The sequence below is a fragment of the Eubalaena glacialis genome, chromosome X (assembly GCF_028564815.1).
Source record: "Eubalaena glacialis isolate mEubGla1 chromosome X, mEubGla1.1.hap2.+ XY, whole genome shotgun sequence".
In the NCBI taxonomy this organism is placed as follows: Eukaryota; Metazoa; Chordata; class Mammalia; order Artiodactyla; family Balaenidae; genus Eubalaena; species Eubalaena glacialis.
In genome coordinates, this window is record NC_083736.1 from 136,676,742 (window position 1) to 136,694,080 (window position 17,339).

At 57.5% G+C, this 17,339-nt stretch overlaps 1 protein-coding gene across 3 annotated transcripts; it reads right to left on the bottom strand.

Moving 5' to 3' along the window:
* Nucleotides 1-777: 777 nt before the first annotated feature.
* CCNQ (cyclin Q) lies at nt 778-11,593 on the bottom strand. Of its 3 annotated transcripts, XM_061179048.1 has the most exons (6): nt 11,337-11,396; nt 9,346-10,785; nt 8,197-8,380; nt 6,655-6,787; nt 5,222-5,449; nt 778-1,206 (listed from the first exon to the last, which is right to left on the bottom strand). In XM_061179048.1, exons 3-6 carry the CDS (start codon nt 8,364-8,366, stop codon nt 1,177-1,179), a joined length of 561 nt encoding a protein of 186 aa, XP_061035031.1. In that variant the 5' UTR covers nt 8,367-8,380; nt 9,346-10,785; nt 11,337-11,396; the 3' UTR covers nt 778-1,176. The 3 variants fall into 3 exon arrangements, with proteins under 3 accessions (XP_061035031.1, XP_061035029.1, XP_061035030.1); XM_061179046.1 differs by lacking the exon at nt 9,346-10,785 and having other exon boundaries at nt 11,337-11,593; XM_061179047.1 differs by lacking the exon at nt 11,337-11,396 and having other exon boundaries at nt 9,346-10,825.
* Nucleotides 11,594-17,339: the final 5,746 nt, after the last annotated feature.

Genomic DNA, 17,339 nt, shown 5'->3' on the forward strand with positions numbered 1-17,339 from the left:
ACCCTGAAGACAAATAACACAATCACTTCGCAAACTCAAGCAAGCCCTACTGCCTGACTTGTCACCCATGAGTGACCCCTCCCTGTGCCCCTCACCCAGTGGACCCTGGGCGTGCCAACCAGCCCCCATACCTGTGGGTGACAGAGGGCATGGTGGCCAGTGTCCAGAGCCTGCGCTCCCCTGGTGACAACCTCGCAAATGTGGTGAAGTGCCTGGGACAGTCCCCCAGCGCCCATGCCATCATGTGTTGAAGGATGGTCGTACCAGCATGCATCGAGCCCAGCGGGGGTTCCCAGGGAGAACCGCCCAGGCTGGCCTCTTTCGCCCAGGGCACACCGAAGAGCAGTCCTTCCCGAAGCAGTGCCATCTGAGTGGGAGTCGGGGGGCGGGGCACGGCTCTGAGAGTCCCTAGACTCGGCATCTTGACTCACTGTCTTGGCATTAATAAAAATTTGTAACTTTCTAGATACATTTTGGTCTTCTTGAACTCAAATGATACTCCTTAACCTCTCTTTCCAAGATGTAACCTCACTCGCCAAGCAGAATGATTGCCAAGCCCTGCAAGTGTCCCAGCAGAGGAGGGAGGACACGTGGGCCCTTCCAGGGGACGTCATTGTGACACGGGCACACGCTGTGCCATCCTGCCTTCCGGAATTGGTGGAGGGCCTACCCCAAGCACTTCCACCTGGAGAGCATTTGAGGGGAAGTCGAGTCTGGATGGCACCCACAAACCCCCCAGCGCAGCACGGGCTACAGAGCAAACACAGGGTGTCCCAGTTCATTTGTATCTTTTATTACACAAAATAAAGTTCCATCTATGTTGCACATTCATTCATTCTATAAATCAGGCTTTTAAAAAATCCCCAGGGGCTCAGTCCCATCCTTTCTTTGATCTTCCTTCCGATGACGTCACCCTCGACGGCAGTCAGGTCCTCTCAAAGGATAAAAGCAGACGCGGCGCCTGGCCTCGGCAGCCCCTCGCGGTGCACTCCCAGCCCGCCCGCTGGAGGCGTGGCTCCTGCCACTGTCCAGACCACGGCTGCCGGGGACAGTCATCGCCTTCACCAGCCCTTCCAGCTGGTCCTCTGGGGGCTGGCGTTCACGGCCCTGTGGCGGTGCCATCCCCAGGCTGCCGAGCGTCACGGACTTCTCTTTGGGCAGGCCTGGACCAGGGCCTTAGGGGATCTCTGTGTCCATGGTATAAATCTGAATGAGATCAGACACAATGTTATCAATGATTGGCTTGGTAAGGTCTTCACTAAACACCTAGAAAGGAGAAGGAAAACAGGTTCCGGTTAGACACCCTCTCGGTTAAACAAGGCGCCCGCCACTAAGCACAGAACCACAGTGCACAGGGGTGGGGGATGGCATGCGGACTCGGCTATTGGAAACGAGGGTGGCTCTCTGCACAGCCGGTTCAGGTCCAGCCTGCCGAGGCTGATCACAAAGCAGAGAACATTCCAGATGGAAGAGGCTGTGGTGATCGTCCAGCTCATACAGGAGAGGGGACTTGTCCTGGGTTACATGGGAAGCCGGTGACAGGCTCCTGCCTCCCCCTGGAGCTCTCAGGTCCACAGTCTCTGGGGATGGGAGCAGGGGTGGGGAGTTCATTTCCAGAAATAGGCTAGGTCTCCTGGACCCCACTCTACCCTAGGCCAACCCCTAGGGAACACGTGGACCTGCTCTCTAGCCTGGACCAGAGCGCGTCTTTTTTTTTTTTTTTTTTGGCCACGCTGCACAGCTTACTGGATCTTAGTTCCCCGACCAGGGATTGAACCCGGGCCCCGGCAGTGAGAGCACTGAGTCCTAACCACTGGACTGCCAGGGAAGTCCCCAGACCGCCACTTGACTGTGCCACGGAGCTTATAAAATTGCAACGTGAGTCCCCAGGGGCCCAAATGAAGAGGGCCTAACTCTGCACGTTCCCAAGGAAGGTCTGGTCCTGGCCTGGCTCCTGGGAGGGGAACTCTAGGCCCCTGCCTGATGAGAGGGTCTCGGTTTGCCCAGGGCCGAGGGACCTGGGAGCTCATACCTGGTCTCTCCTGGACCTGTCCTCCGTTCCTTTTATCTTTGCTGATTTCAACCTGTATCCTTCCCCGGTAACTAACCCAAACTCCCATAAGCACGAGCATAACGGCTTTTCTGAACTCTGTGAGTCCTCCCGGCAACACGTCGAGCCTGAGGGTGCCCTTGGGGACCCCTGATGACACGGCAAGTAAAAAGCAAAACAAGGAGCACTTGGTTGGATGCCGTGGCCCCCGGGCCAGGGGGTTGCTGCCTGGGGAATCAAGGTACCACGAAGGTCAAGGCCCAGGGCTGAGCTAGGGCAAAAGCTGGACCTGAGTCCACCCTCCTGCATGGCCACCGAAGGAAGCCTGAACTCTCCACAGGCTGTCGCTTCAGGTGGGAGATAGTGACCTGGAAACACCCCCTCCCTCGACCACTGGCTCAGGAAGATCAGCCATCACCCCCTGGACTCTGGTTGGAAAATAAATACTTCAGAAATACAGGCTTGCATAGCACAGGGAGATCAGCTCTGTGCTTTGTGATCACCTAGAGGGGTGGGATAGGGAGGGTGGGAGGGAGGGAGATGCAAGAGGAAAGAGATATGGGGACATGTATATGTATAACTGATTCACTTTGTTATACAGCAGAAACTAACACACCATTGGAAAGCAATTATACTCCAATAAAGATGTTAAAAAAAAAAAAAAAAGAAATACAGGCTTGCTTGTCAGGGTCCTCTACCTGTATGCTCCTGGAGACCCCAAGCCAAGAAACGGCCGTTAAAAAGTAGTCCAGGGGGCTTCCCTGGTGGCGCAGTGGTTAAGAATCTGCCTGCCAATGCAGGGGACACGGGTTCGAGCCCTGGTCTGGGAAGATCCCACATGCCGCGGAGCAACTAAGCCCGTGAGCCACAACTACTGAGCCTGCGCGTCTGGAGCCTGTGCTCCGCAACGGGAGAGGCCGCGACAGTGAGAGGCCCGCGCACCGCGATGAAGAGGGGCCCCCGCTCGCCACAGCTGGAGAAAGCCCTCGCGCAGAAACGAAGACCCAACACAGCCAAAAATAAATTAATTAATTAATTTAAAAAAAAAAAAAAAAAAGAGCAGGATTTAAACACAAATCTGAGTTTGATTTCCAATGTTGCCTTACTATAATCTTAAAAAAAAAAAAAAAAAAAAAAAGTAGTCCAGGGCCGGGACTTCCCCGGTGGCACAGTGGTTAAGGCTGTGCACTCCCAATGCAGGCGGCCTGGGTTCTATCCCGGGTCAGGGAACTAGATCCCACATGCGAGCTGCAACTAAGGAGCCCGCCTGCCGCAACTAAGACCCGGCGCAGCCACATAAATAAATAAATATTTTTTAAAAAAAAGTAGTCCAGGGCCAAAAGCTGGAAACAACCCAAGTGTCCCTCCATGGAGGAATGAACCAACATGACATGGTCCAGCCGTACCACGGAACAGGACTCGGCATTAAAAAGATGGGAATTCTGACACCTGCTGCAACTCGCTACTGCTTTAGAGCCAGAGCCTCAGCCACCCAGAGGCCCGAAGCACCTGGGCACAGACGGGCACCCCGCTGCCACCGCCGCCGCGCTCGAGGGCAGACAAGTGACTTCAGAGAAGCGGTGGCTGAGGGCAGATGAGCAGGAAGAGTGCCTCACGATTTAGAGGAAGCGCCCCGGGGCCGGGCAGGCGGCCCAGCAGCGGCCACTCATCACCAAGCAAGTGGCCCTCACGTGCCCAAAGGATGCCCGATGGCTCCCGTGCCCGGAACTCAGAGCCCCCCAGAAAGACTGAAGAGCGAGGGTAGCGCGGGTGTACCGCCCAGGGGGGCGGCCTCGCCCGGGAGGACGATTGCTGGGTAAGTGTGTGTCGCCCAGAAAAGAGGCCCGTGGCGGAGCCGTTCCCCGTGCTCTCCTCTCACGAGGGGTGAGGGGTGACGGCCGAGACGGGGGGCAGAGGTTGCTGCGGCCGCTCCAGCCGCGGTCACGGTCAGGAGCGAGCGAAGAGAAAGGAGAGCGGCACAGAAGACACGCAGAGGAAACCAGTGATGACCCGGCAGATCCAAGCAGCCCGGGATGGGCCAGGAAGCAGCGGCCCCTTGCGCCGCCACCTGATTCAACAGAGTGGGGACATGGGGCTCACATGATCTGGAAGTCCCCAAGAAGCCCGGCACGGAGCAATGCTTTTGTCCACGCAGCCGCCCTTTGCCCCCCACCTGCCCAGGCACTGGGCGCGGGGCAGCTGATGAAGCAGACAAGGTCCCTGGCCTTGGGGTGGTGGTGGGGGGAGGCGGTAGACAGGCAATAAAGGACAATGAAGCACAGAAAGAAGCTGTGATCTCCCGGGAAGGGCGAGCAGGCCGGGGGGAGGCAGCCACTGTGGGTTCACATGGGAGGGGAGGTGCACAAAAAGGAGGAGCCTTCCATCACCTCAAAGTCTGCTTACATGGAATCTCATTGTAGGACAAGGAGGGACAAGGAGGTGTCATGAAGAGAGGAACAGCAAATTTCAAGTATGGGACAGGAAAAACAGAGAATGATGTCAAAATCCCATTTTAAGAAACAGTGGGACTACCCAGGGAGACCCGCTAGGACTGCAGCCTTTCTGACAGACACAGTTCACCCAGCTCTCGACAGACTGCTCTCGAGGTTCAGTACGTCTGGGGGAGGCGGGGTGTCACCTGTCTTATCTATCTGTGCATCCACCCACCCATCTATTATCCAACTACCTCCTTTTCTATCATCTATCCATCCCACCATCCACCATCACCTATCCATCCACACATCATCTATCTATCTACCTACCAAGCACTGCCTTTTTAGAGCACCCCCTATACGTCTTCTGACGTGAAGCCAGACTTATTAACCTCGGCTCTATGACAAGCTCCCACTCAATTCAAAAAAAGTGCTTGGTTGACCTCAGCAGTTCTCAACCAGGGGTGATCCCTACCCCGAGGCACTTGGCAATGTCTGGACACGGTTTTCGTTGTCCTGCTCGACATCCTACATCCGGCCCTGAACGTCCACGATGTTGAGGGGGAGAGCCTGCCTTAGACTATTAGGACAGAGTATTCTCAAGCTTCAAGGTTCCCAAGTAGCCCGTATCTTTCTTTGTGGATAATTACTACAAAGAAATGTGACACCAGGTACAGGGACCTCAGGCAGAGAAGAGGGGGACACACGCCAAGCGGGACTGCCGACGCAGTCACCTCACCTGCCACCACGGCTTCTCGGCCTCGGCCTCAGCGGGCACCTCGACCCCGTAGGCCTGCAGGGCCAGGTGGAGCACCGCCACGGCTATGTGCTGAGCCTGGAACCGGAGGCACAGCCCCCCGTGGTAGCTGTCCCGCAGCAGGGCCCAGGCGGTGATGGAGACGGGGCTCCGCTGCCAGCTGTAGCGGTTCAGCCAGTTCTGGAGGGACATCAGGTAGTGGAGCAGGTACTGCAAAGACACGCCGGTCAGCTGGCCGCCAGCCACCTGCCTCCCTACCGCGAGCCTGCGGCCCGCCTGCCCGCCAGCCGCTCGCCCCTAAGCCGGCACAATGTGTGTACGCCACAGATCGGATGTCGCCTCCCAGTGTCATTGGAAGAAAGCCCCAGTGCCTTCCACGGGCCTTGCCCCACCCTCCTGCCAGGTCCACCTCCACCCCCGCCCCGGTCCCCACGGGCCCGCCTGCTCTCAGCCTCCAGGCCCGGCTCCCAAGACCCGCTCGGCCGCTCTCAATGGCCACCCCGCCCCAGTCCCTCTCCGTCACCGCGGCCCTGTGCCGGCCACCATCAGCGATCATTCTGCTTCATCCCCTGGCCCAGCTCAAACACTAAACCTCCAGAAACAGCATCCCGATCTGCACGACAGGGCACGGCCCCCACGGTCCAGCCTGAGGCTAGGGGCCCGCCAGACACCGGACACTGGCTCTCGGGGGCACTAGGGCCTCTGAATGCCCTCCAGCTCGGCCGTCTGTCAGCTCCCCCTCTGCCCGAACACCACGCTCTCCTGAGCCCACGGGGAGTGCCCTGCACTGCACGCCGACAGAAAACACTACGGCTGGGAATCTCCACCAGTGGCTCTGGGACTAGGGAGGCGGTCGGGAAGGCCCACGTCACAGGCCCGCCCCTGTCTCTCTGCAGGCCGCCTTTCCAGCTGCCCACAAGGGGCCTTCCGAGTGCTCTAAGGGGTCACGTGCCCCTTCTGCTGCTTTCTGAAGCAATTCTTCTGTTGGGACGAACGCGTTCCTAGCTGTGAACGGTGAGTGACCAGGCTTTTCTCGTGGGTTCGTACGCACAGCTGAGCTGGGCGTGAGCTCTGAGGCGGGGCAGCAACTCCTGGCCCAGGGACTCGGCAGGTCAGGAAACGGGCCCTGCCTCCCCATGACTCAGCGAACAAACAACTTATTCGGGTCTGGGGACGGGCACGGGCTTCAGAGGGCACGCGGATCCCGGCCTGCAGCCACAGCCGAGCGGGCGGAAAGGCAGCAGCTGAAATGGGAGCTGCCTGAGGGGCCCCGTGGGGACGAGCGAGGCTGCCCGAGCCGGTCACCGCTCCTCCTCAGGGCCCCGCGTGGCTCCGGGCTCGGGGGGCTGCCCTTTCCGGATAAAAAGCGAATAGCTTCATGCCTCTGGGAACCGCCACGACCCCGCAGCACATACCTTGTGAGGGTGCTGGAAGGAGACCTGGAAACGCAGAGCCCGCAGTACCAGCAGTTCACACTGCACGATGCTGTCACGGAGCTCCCAAAAGCGTGAGTCCAGCTCCAAGGGCTCGCTGTCCGGGTGGAAGTACCTGTGCAGAGAAACAGCGCGGCTGACGGCGGAAGTGGGTGGCCCCAGGAGCCCCCAGTCATGGGATATCCAGACGCAAACGCCAGGGCCCCTGTGCTGTTGATCAGCACAGGGTCACCATCAACAACTCTCCACCTGCGGGTCTAGTATGGGATAAAAACGGTACCCAGAGAGGAAAGAAGCCACTTCTAGCGTTAGCCCCGTGGCTGTCCCACGTCCTATTCGGGAGCCCCCCAGTTTCCCCTCGTGCCCGCCCGCCCTCCCTGCTGGGGCCCTGGCAATTACAGGTGGACTCCAGCTGCCCTTCCGCAGTTCCCTCTCCTGTTTTTCTCCTACTCTTTCGAGGTACACCGTGAACCTTTCATGTTTACGGGGTGGGGAGTGCTTTTCCGTTAACACTAGTTTTCTTCCCTAACGATTAGGGTTCCTGGAAAGGCTATGACGCACTAACTTTCCATAAATTGCTTTCTCCCAGGCCCCGGGGCCTCGGCACAGCCCGCCCAGCCGGCTGGACCCCCGTGTCCTTCCCCAACAGGAACACAGCTGCTCGGGCCCAGGACCGCGAGAGACACTCCTGAGCAACTCTGACCCAGTTTCCACACCATCTAAATAGGACGGCGGCCCCAGAACCCAACTGGTTCCATCCATCCTGTCCAAGACTCCACGAGAATCTTTTCTTTTTTTTAGAATAGAATTTGATCTTTTATTTATTTTTTTAACACCTTTATTGGAGTATAATTGCTTTACAATGGTGTGTTAATTTCTGCTTTATAACAAAGTGAATCAGCTACACGTATACACTCTGCTCCAGCTGTGCCCGCCTGCGACGCTAGGGACACACTCTTTCCCACCCCCCTCTGCACCACGTCTGGCCTCTGAGGTTTCCCAAAATCTGGCTGCAGCTTCTCTCGCACAGGTGCCCCTAGGCTTCAGGCTCGCTCCTGCCTTTGCCCCTAGGCTTCTGGCTCGCTCCTGCCCTTGCTGTTAGCGCTCCCGGTCCCAGTTCAAGGCCACCCAGGTGCCTCCTCCTGAGTTGCACTGCTGCCGCCTGGGGGGCAGAGCCTCGTGAGAACCTCCTCTGGCCGCCCATCCAGGGGGCACCGGAAGCGGCTACCTGTTGGAAACGTTGATGATGTCACGAGTGCACAGGTGCCCCTAGGCTTCAGGCTCGCTCCTGCCTTTGCCCCTAGGCTTCTGGTTCGCTCCTGCCTTTGCCCCTAGGCTTCTGGTTCGCTCCTGCCTTTGCCCCTAGGCTTCTGGCTCGCTCCTGCCCTTGCTGTTAGCGCTCCCGGTCCCAGTTCAAGGCCACCCAGGTGCCTCCTCCTGAGTTGCACTGCTGCCGCCTGGGGGCAGGGCCTCGTGAGAGCCTCCTCCGACCGCCCATCCAGGGGCACCGGAAGCGGCTACTACCTGTTGGAAACGTTGATGATGTCACGAGTGCGCAGGTGCTGCTCCTCCACTTTGCCGGCCAAGTAAAGGGAAGACATGGCCACCAAGTAGGGGTCATAGGCGTCCAGGTCGATCTCGCAGAAGAACTTATGGTATATGGCACAGGCGGTGGCGATGGGGATGGACCGCATCCCTAGCTTGACACCTACCGAGAGAAAGCAGGCAGGGGAGTGCTTCATCCAGGGCTCACCCCCTGCGAAGTGTGAGGGGAACCTCCAGGTTGGGCCCTAAGGGTGCACATCCCTGTTCAGACAAGACCGAGAGCTCAGGGCCCAGCTGGCAGGGGCTGCCGTGCCTCCCACTGGGTCCTCGACCTGAGGGATTTAGACGCGAGCTTCTCAGACTCTAACGTGCTAACAAGCCCCTGGGGGTCACGCTGAAGTGCAGCATTCCCTTCAGTAGCTCTGTGGGCTCCACACTTCTCCCAAGCCTCAAGGCCACGCCAGGAGAAGCAAGGCTTCAAACTACTGCACCTGGCATATCCCCTTCTGCACATCTTGAAAAGGACCAAGTTGTGTGTCTGTTTCCACCTTAGCAGGCATTTAACTAGAGGTTGCCCCCACCTCTGCAGCTCACCTAACCAAAATCCTGCCAAGGTGACAGGAGGAAAAAAGGCCTCTGAGCATCAAACAGATGCCACAAGTCCCGAGGTCATAGTTTAAGATTATACTCAGCACTGGTTTACTATTCCACAGGTTAGAAAAGGCAAGAAAAGCAAGCAAGGTGACTGCCAAAGGCAACCGCAGGCAGAGCAGGAGAAAAGCAACATCGATGGCCATAGCCAGGCTCGAGGGGAAAAGATCAACATACTGAAAAGGGACCAGAACTCAAAAACCAGAGCATGATGGTTTGATTTAGGGGTTAAAGCCCTAAATCCCCCGGACAGCTCCTAGGGAAATCACTGCACTGGGTCACAGAACCAAAACAAATTCACAAGGACCAGGGTTAATAAGGGAAGGTTAAATGACATCCCATAGACTGAAAGAAGGTGGAGAACAACCAACAGTCATTAAAATTGTGTTCAACATCCTCTACCTAAAAAGGTGTATTAGTTCCCCAGAGCTGCTGTAACAAGTTACCACAAACTAAGTGGCTTAAAACAACACATACTTTTTTCTCTTACAATCCCGGTGGTCAGAAGTCCGAAATGAGTCTTAGGGGGCTAAGTTCAAGGTGTCGGCAGGGCTGGTTCCTTCTGGAGGTTCCAGAGGAGAATCCACTCCCTTGCCCTTTCCAGCTTCTAGAAGCGCCTGCAATCTTTGGCTCACAGCCCCTTCCTCCATCTTCAAAGCCAGCGGTGCAGCATCTTCTAACTCTGCTTCCATCATCACATGGCCTTCTCCTCTGCCTGTCTCCTCCTCCTGCCTCTCTCTCTAAGGATGGGTGTGATTATATTGGGCCCACCAGATAACCTAGGATAGTTCCCCAACATCAAGATGCTTAATCCCATCTGCAAAATCTCTTTTGCTACATGAGGTAACAGTCACAGGTTCTGGGGATTAGGATGGGGAAATCTTTGGAGGACCGGTATTTAGCCTCACACAGAGGGCAAGGGCATATGCAAAACATTTTAGCATTAGCTTTTAGCATTTAGGTTTTAGCATTTCCAGGTTTAAACTTCAGTTTCATAGACAGTTCCTACATGGGACCCCTCATTCTCAGAGATGTCAGATTAGGTGGTATTACTGTACATGACCCTCCAAGTCTTGTTTTTTATATAGCAAACCCTCAAAGGGTAGCATGCTTCCCTGGTTTACATGGATCCTCCAAGCAGATGTATGGGGTATATGAGGGGGCACTGCCATCCTTATATACTTTGCAAAACTTCCTGGAAATTAAATGTACAAATCACTGGGATTAATGGTCCTGCACTATTTCCCCAGACTCTGCCCACCTTGACTTGAAAGCGGACTCACCCAACGCCCTCTTCTGCAGAATGAATACAAAGTAACAAAGACCGGCAACAACTATCTGTCAGCTGAGCAAACCACTACTGACAGAGAAAGTGTTTCTACCGGAATCCAATTAGCTACATCGCCTCGCCTCCGGCGCAGGAGCGCCCAGCACCACGGTGTGGATGCCCTGGCAGGGTTCAAAACGCAAGCTGCGCCCTGGCTCCTAGTTGTTGTTTTTTTTTTTTTTTTGTGGGGAGGGGGTTGTTTGTTTGTTTGTTTTTTAAACTTAAATTTGCCAGAGTTCCCTGTATGTTTTATTTATTTATTTATTTATTTATTTATTTATTTATTTATTTATTTGCTGCGTTGGGTTCTTCATTGCTGCGCGTGGGCTGTCTCTAGTTGTGGCGAGCGGGGGCTACTGTTCGTTGAGGTGCGCGGGCTTCTCACTGCGGTGGCTCCTCTTGTTGCGGAGCACGGGCTCTAGGCGCGCCGGCTGCACTAGTTACAGCACTGCAGGCTCAGTAGCTGTGGCGCACGGGCTGTGTTGCTCCGCAGCATGTGGGATCTTCCCGGACCAGAGAGATCGAACCCGTGTCCCCTGCATTGGCAGGCGGATTCTCGACCACTGCGCCACCAGGGAAGCCCCTGGGTCCTAGATGTGATGGGACCTCGTCAACAAGGTTTGTCAGGAGCCTCACCAAGGGCATGCTCCAAAAGGCTCCGTGTGACCAAGTGCCAGCGTCCCCGTATGCTGCGAGGCAGGTGTGTCAGAAGGCGCGGTACACTCAATCGAGATGCGGGCGCCCCGATTCCGCCACCTTCTAGTTGGGGCCTTCTAGTTTCCACATCCTCTCTTTGGACCTACGCGCCCGCCCATGAAATGGCCATGACCGCGTATGCCTCGCAGCTCAAAGCCTAGTATGCAGGGCGTGGCGGAAAGGCAGAGGCCGGTTCCCCTAAGCCGAGCCTCCCAGCCTCCGCTAGGGCAGGGCAGGCCCGGTCTCTTCCCGCCGCTCAGCCACGCCAGCACCGAATTTGGCGGGTCCCATCTTTCGGAAAGCGGATCCCCGCTACGCCAGCCCCTGCCTGCCCGCTCGATGCTCCCGCGGCGGGCTGGGGACAGCTGGGTGAAAGTGCAGCACTGCGGCTCCGGCCTCCACGTCCCGTCCGCGCGGGGCCCGCCCTCTTCCCGGCCGCGGTTACCTGCCTCCATGATGAACCTCGTCACTCGGAAGTGCACCCTCGCCTCGGGTGCTGGCCGCCCCTCCGCGCCCAGTGCCGCGCCCCCTCCACCGCAGGTCCCCGGGCCAACTGCCTCCATGAGGTCCCGCCCCACGGGCCCAGACCCCCCACGGGATGGAGAAGGGCCCGGACGCGAGGCGGCCGGCTCCCGGGGTGCTCACGGCGGGAGCGGAGATCCCGCCCCGCCCCGGCCGGCCCGCCCGCCCGCCAGCCCGCCAGCCCGCCAGCCCGCCAGCCAGCCCAGCCCAGGCCGGCCCGCCCGCCCCCGGGTGGGTAGCGCAGCTGTCCGCCGAAGGCGGGTCCGGCCGAATACGCAGGCTCAAGCTCAAGCGCAAGCGCAGAGGCCGACGCTGCCTGGCAGCTTGAGCGCGCCCGCCCTGTCCCCTGGATGCCGCATACGTCGCCTTTGGAGCCGACGCCCTTGGAGCCGACGCCCCGCCCCCGGGAGGCTGACGCCCCGCCCCCGGTAGGCTGACGCCCCGCCCCCGAGAGGCTGACGCCCCGCCTCCTGGAGACTCACGCTCCGCCCTCGGGAGCCGAACGGCGGCAACCGGAACCGGCGGGGCTACTCCTCCAGGGCGAAGTGACGTTACAGTCCTAGGGTCAGGGCGCGAAAATACCACCCTCCCCCGCACCTGAGCTACAAGTCCCTGCGGTCCGACTAAGGTGTCCCTCCGGGCTGGTGGCCCAGCGTGGTTCAGGACGGGGAGGGCTGGCTGTCTGCCAAGCCGCGGCGGGGGGCGGGGGCGGAGGGTCGCTTACCGGAACTCACATCGGTGTCTCCCAACTAGAGAAGACGTGGGGTTCAATGTCAGTGTTCGTACAACCCGAAACCAGGTTTGTCAGAGTTTCCCAGACCTACAGATGAGCCCCGAAGGAAATGCTGTGCACGAAATGAGGGCATGAGGGCTGTTTGTGTCAGGGTTTTCCAGGGGCCCAGCATCCCTTGGGGATCTGGTTGCTGCTCGACTTGTCAGCCTGGCAGCACAGTAGGAGCTTAATAAATGTTTGCTGAATGAATGTTGTTGAATGTCCAGCTCACAGTGACTTCCCACGTTTCGTTTGTGGCTTCCACAAGTAGGAAACTGCGTCAGGAGTCAGGGATGTAGAACACCAAAGAGACCCCCAAGCTAGTGACAGAGAGTTACTCTGGGTATTCTGATACAGTCAGACAATTGCTATGATTTGAGAGAGCTGGGAACGTTGAGAGGAAAAAAGCCACCTTTTCCCACCCACCCACTCAGGCCAACCTTAATCTCCTTCCTCAGCCCCCACACCCCTACTCAGCTCCCCCTCCCCCAGCCCTCTCTCCACACCAGCTGGGTTGGTTTCCTGGCGCGGCTGTAACAAATGACCAGCAACCTAGGTGGCTTAAAACAGTAGAACTTTATCCTCACACGATTCTAGAGGCCAGATGTCTGAAATCAAAGTGTCACCAGGGCCATACTACCTCCAGAGGCTCTATAGGAGCATCCTTCCTTGTCCTCCAGCTTCTGGTGGCCCCAGACGTCCTTTGGCTTGTGGCCGCATCACCCCAGTCTCTGCCTCCCTCCTCACGTGGCCTCCTCCCTTGTGTCTGTGTCTCTCCTTTTCTGTCTCTGTCCAGGGCAAGGGGCAGGCCCTCTGGGCTGAGTACCTCTGTGTGGGCATGCGTGTGCACGCGTGTGAAGGGGCTTGGCGCCCCCAGCCTCCTGGGCTGCTGACCCCTGTCATGCCTTGAGCACTCTGTCGCTGGCTGCTGTCTGTCCCTGGGCCGGGAGCAGCGCCACCCTCTCCCCTCCTAAAGGGGCTATGGGTCTTGGGAGATGGGGCCACTGCCTCCGAGCTCCCCACATCTGTGCATAATGCACACGCCCCCCCCCAATGCACGCACACACAGATGCACGCACACGAGTCAGACACTCCCCCCACGTACACTCAGGTGCACATGTGCACACGCACGCACACACCCAGATCGTATCACTCTTCCCTGTGGCCCCTGGCCCAGCGGCCTGCCTGTCACCTTCTGGCCTGCTGTTTGCTGGTTAAACAGCCCTGCTGGGACTCCTCCTTCTCCCCTGGGCCTTCTGTAGTGTGAGGAGTCTGGGCTCAGCGAGCAATAGGTGCCTGTGAATGTGACTCGAGGGAATGACTCAAAGAACACATTAATTTTGAAAGCACTGGGTCACAGGGCACCCTCCTGGCAGGCAGCCTGGGCACAGTGGTTGATAAATGAATCATTCACTAGCCACCAATTGGAGCCAGCAAACCTCGAGGCACTGTCTCCTCTCCCACGGGCAAGCCACACCCACCACGGGGGCCCTCCCTTCCCTGCCACCTGTCACCACTCCCAAAGGTGGCATCTCCACTCTCATCCCCCCTCCCCTGACCTCACCTGGGGATCATCTCCAGTCCCTGCCCAGAGAGGATGATCAATAAAGGCAGGGCGGACCTGATCTCAGGAGAGGATTCTGATATTTGCCAACGCCTCCTTATCTACCCCCTGACTGTGCGCCTTGACACTAAGTAAACCGCAGCCTCCTTCTCCCAATGGTGCTGTCACCTAATGAGAGAGTGAATGAGTAGGTCACGCTGAAGCTCACAGGATGAGGCAGAGAAGGGGTAGAGGTGTTCAGGGTGCAGAGGAAAGCCTGTGCCCAGGTGGGACCTCGGGAAAGCCCACGTGGTCTTCAAAGGCAGCAGTGATCTCCAAAGTGCCCGCCCTGCCCACCTCATCCCCAGGGGCCTCCACCCGAGGAGCGGTCAGTGGAAGCACAGCCTGGTCCAAGGCCAGCCCTGCCACTTGTCCTTGGAAATTTCTCTTTCCACTGTCACCACTTCATCCCTCCCTCCCCCCTCTCCACTGGCGCCTTCCGGGCCAGTGAGGGCAGGTGCTCAAGCCTCCCTCTCCGCATAGGCAAGCCCAGCAGCCTCCCTCTGGGCCCCTCTCCCCGCCCCCACTGCCCTCTGCCCACCCACCCTTCTCAACTCCACATCCCTGAAGCCACTCGTGTCCCTGGATCCCACACTCTGCCCTTGGCCCCCGCCCCGCATATGGCCCCTGCTGCAGGAGACTGTCCTCCCACCCCACCTGCACCCCGTCCTCCTCTTAGTCCGTTCAGGCTACCGTAATAAAACACCACAGACTGGGGGGCTTATAAACCACAGACATTGATTTCTCACTGTTCTGGAGGCTGGAATTCCAAGGTCAGGGTGCCGGCATGGTCGGGTTCTGGGGAGGACCTTCTTCTGGGTTGCAGATAACCAACTTCTCGCTGTGTCCTCACATGGCGGAAGGGGCAAGGGAGCTCTCTGGAGCCTCTTTTTTTTTTAAATATTTATTTATTTGGCTGTATCGGGTCTTAGTTACGGCATGCGGGCTCTCTAGTTGTGGTGGGCAGGCTTAGTTGCCCCGCGGCATGTGGGATCTTAGTTCCCCGACCGGGGATCAACCCCACGTCCCCTGCATTGGAAGGCGGATCCTTAACCACTGGACCACCAGGGAAGTCCCCAGAGCCTCTTTTATAAGGGCACTAATTCCACAGGGCTCTGCCTCATCACTTCCCAAAGGCCCCACCTCCCGGTACCATCACCTTGGGCCTTCGAACTTTCCCATATCAGTTTGGGGGAGGGCCCATTCGGACCATAGCGCTCACCAAGGTCAAGTGTCACCTCTGAGCTGCCTCCCCCCCGCAGCACTTGTTGCAGTTGACGGCTTGGTGCAGGGTCTGGCTCCGCACTTGGGTGTCTCACTGCCGACAGCTCTGAAGCCTCATCCTCTCCGTGCCCTCATGCCCCACGACTGGGCCAGCTGATCAGAAAACCCGGGGCACCAGGGCTCCTTTGGCACCAGAGGGGAGTTCAAGCCCCACCCAGGAACTCTCACCCCAGCCCCAACCATAACAAAGAACCCCACCCGTCTCCTTTCCGTGCTCGCAAGCCATTTTCCCACCACCTCGGGGGCCTCAGTATCTGAGTAAGGACCCTTTCATAACCTCCTGATGAGTGTGGGCCATCAGTCTCCACATGCAAACCAAATTTGGGTGGGGGTCCATCCTGTCTCCACAGAGTGACCACAGCACACTGCTTCCTGCCCCAAACGCTTTCTGCTTGTGGACCCCTGTTCTCCTGGCTCCTCTTCTCTCCTCCCCCCGTGGTCAGCGGAGCGCCTGGTGAGCCTGTAGCCTTGCCCTCCCCCCACCCCTCCCTCTCCAGACAGAGCGACTTTTGTAAAAGCGAAGTCTGATCAGTGCCCTTCCCTCTCCGAGCCTGCAAGAGCCATATTGGCTGCCAGAACGCAGCTCTGTTTACCTGGCAAGTCAGGGCTTGGTTTTATTAAAGAAGGTGGAACTTTCCTCACAAGTGTGGACGCTGGTGGGATTACGGTTCTTGGTTAACCTACCGCCTGGGATTATTTCCTTTTGACTAAACGAGTTTTGAGTAAAGACAGACTCAATAGAGAGAAAAATGGAGGGAGCTCTGAGCACCCATGAGATGTCATGTGTGGCCAAGTTGGGCCTCAGGAGAAGGGCTGAGGGTCGGCGTGAGGGTCAGAAAACGCATCCCAGCTACAGACGTGCACAAACAGATGCTACGGGTCAAGAGACAGAAAGTGGATTAGTGGGGGCCAGGGACTGGGGAGCCACGGGCGTGACCGGTAACGAGCACAAGGGTTCTTTGGAGGGGGTGATGAAAATGTCCTGGAATTAGACTGTGGTCATGGATGCACAACTCTGTGAACGTATTAAAAACTGTTGAATTGCGCAGCTTAAATGAGTGAATGTTACGGTATGTGACTTATATCCCCATAAAGCTGTTATTTAAAAAATTACCATGCACGACTGTGCCAGCAAGGACAAAACCCTCTGGTGGGGAGAAGGGGTTTCAAAGAAGAGCCGGAAGACGGGCCAGCAAAGAAAGTCAGAGGGCAGAGCAGAGCTGGAGCCAGGGAGCTCTTCAAAGACAAGTGAACTCACAGACCCTCAAAGTCCCGAAATGGGGTGAATGACGTCAGTTCTGAACCATGGCGCTCTGCTCCCCCCTTGGGGAGGGGAGCTTGGTGGATTGTTGGAGACAGGGGAGCACCCAGGCCTGGGGATGCTCGCGCGTCCACGTACCCGGGATCCGCCGGCCAGAGTGGGGGCTTATGGGGACATCTTGACCCGAGTCCATCTCACAGGTGACCTCCTTAACCCACAGGCCATGTGGCCACAAGCCAAGTGATGCCTGGGACCACCAGATGCTGGAAGAGACGCAGAAGGGTCCTTCCCTAGAGCCTCCGGAAGGAGCACAGCCCTGCCAACCCCTTGATTTCAGATGTCTGACCTCCAGATGGGAGAGAATCCATTTCTGTTGTTGAAGTCACCGAGTTTGTGGGCATCTGTGGGCCCCTCACAGGCTCTGCTGGTGGAGGGAGGAAGGCCTGAGGAGGCATAATCTCTACCCCAGGGAGTTGGGAAATAAAAGAGATGAAAAGACTGCAGATGAAGGAATCAGATCCAAGAAGGTCAGGTGGCTTCTCAAGGCCACGCAGCACGTGGATGCCACTCCAAATGGGGGGCTTTTAGCTCCTGGAGCAGTTCTTTCCTTGCCATCCTGAGTGGCCCCCACTGAGGTTAGAAAGTGAAATTCTCACCACTTTTCTTGTCCTTGCCAGGCCCCTCTCTCCTGTATGCCTCTCTAGCTCCAGCCCTCTAGGTGTTTCTACCAGACCCTCTCGGGGTCACTGCCAGCAGAGCCCTTCCTGTGTTTGGGATCGCCAAGACTCAGGGCCAGACCCACTGCCATCCCTACCCTCCAGCTGGCTTCCTCACTGCCATATTTTTGGCCATAGGTACAGCGCAGCCCAGATTTTACTCACGTGCCCACCATCATTTGACCAACTCTGTCTCTAAGGGTCTAAGTCCAGAGGGAGATTCTGACTGGATGAGACTCATTTATGAACACACCCTTCTGAAACAGGAAGCCACCTTTGGTCAAATCAGC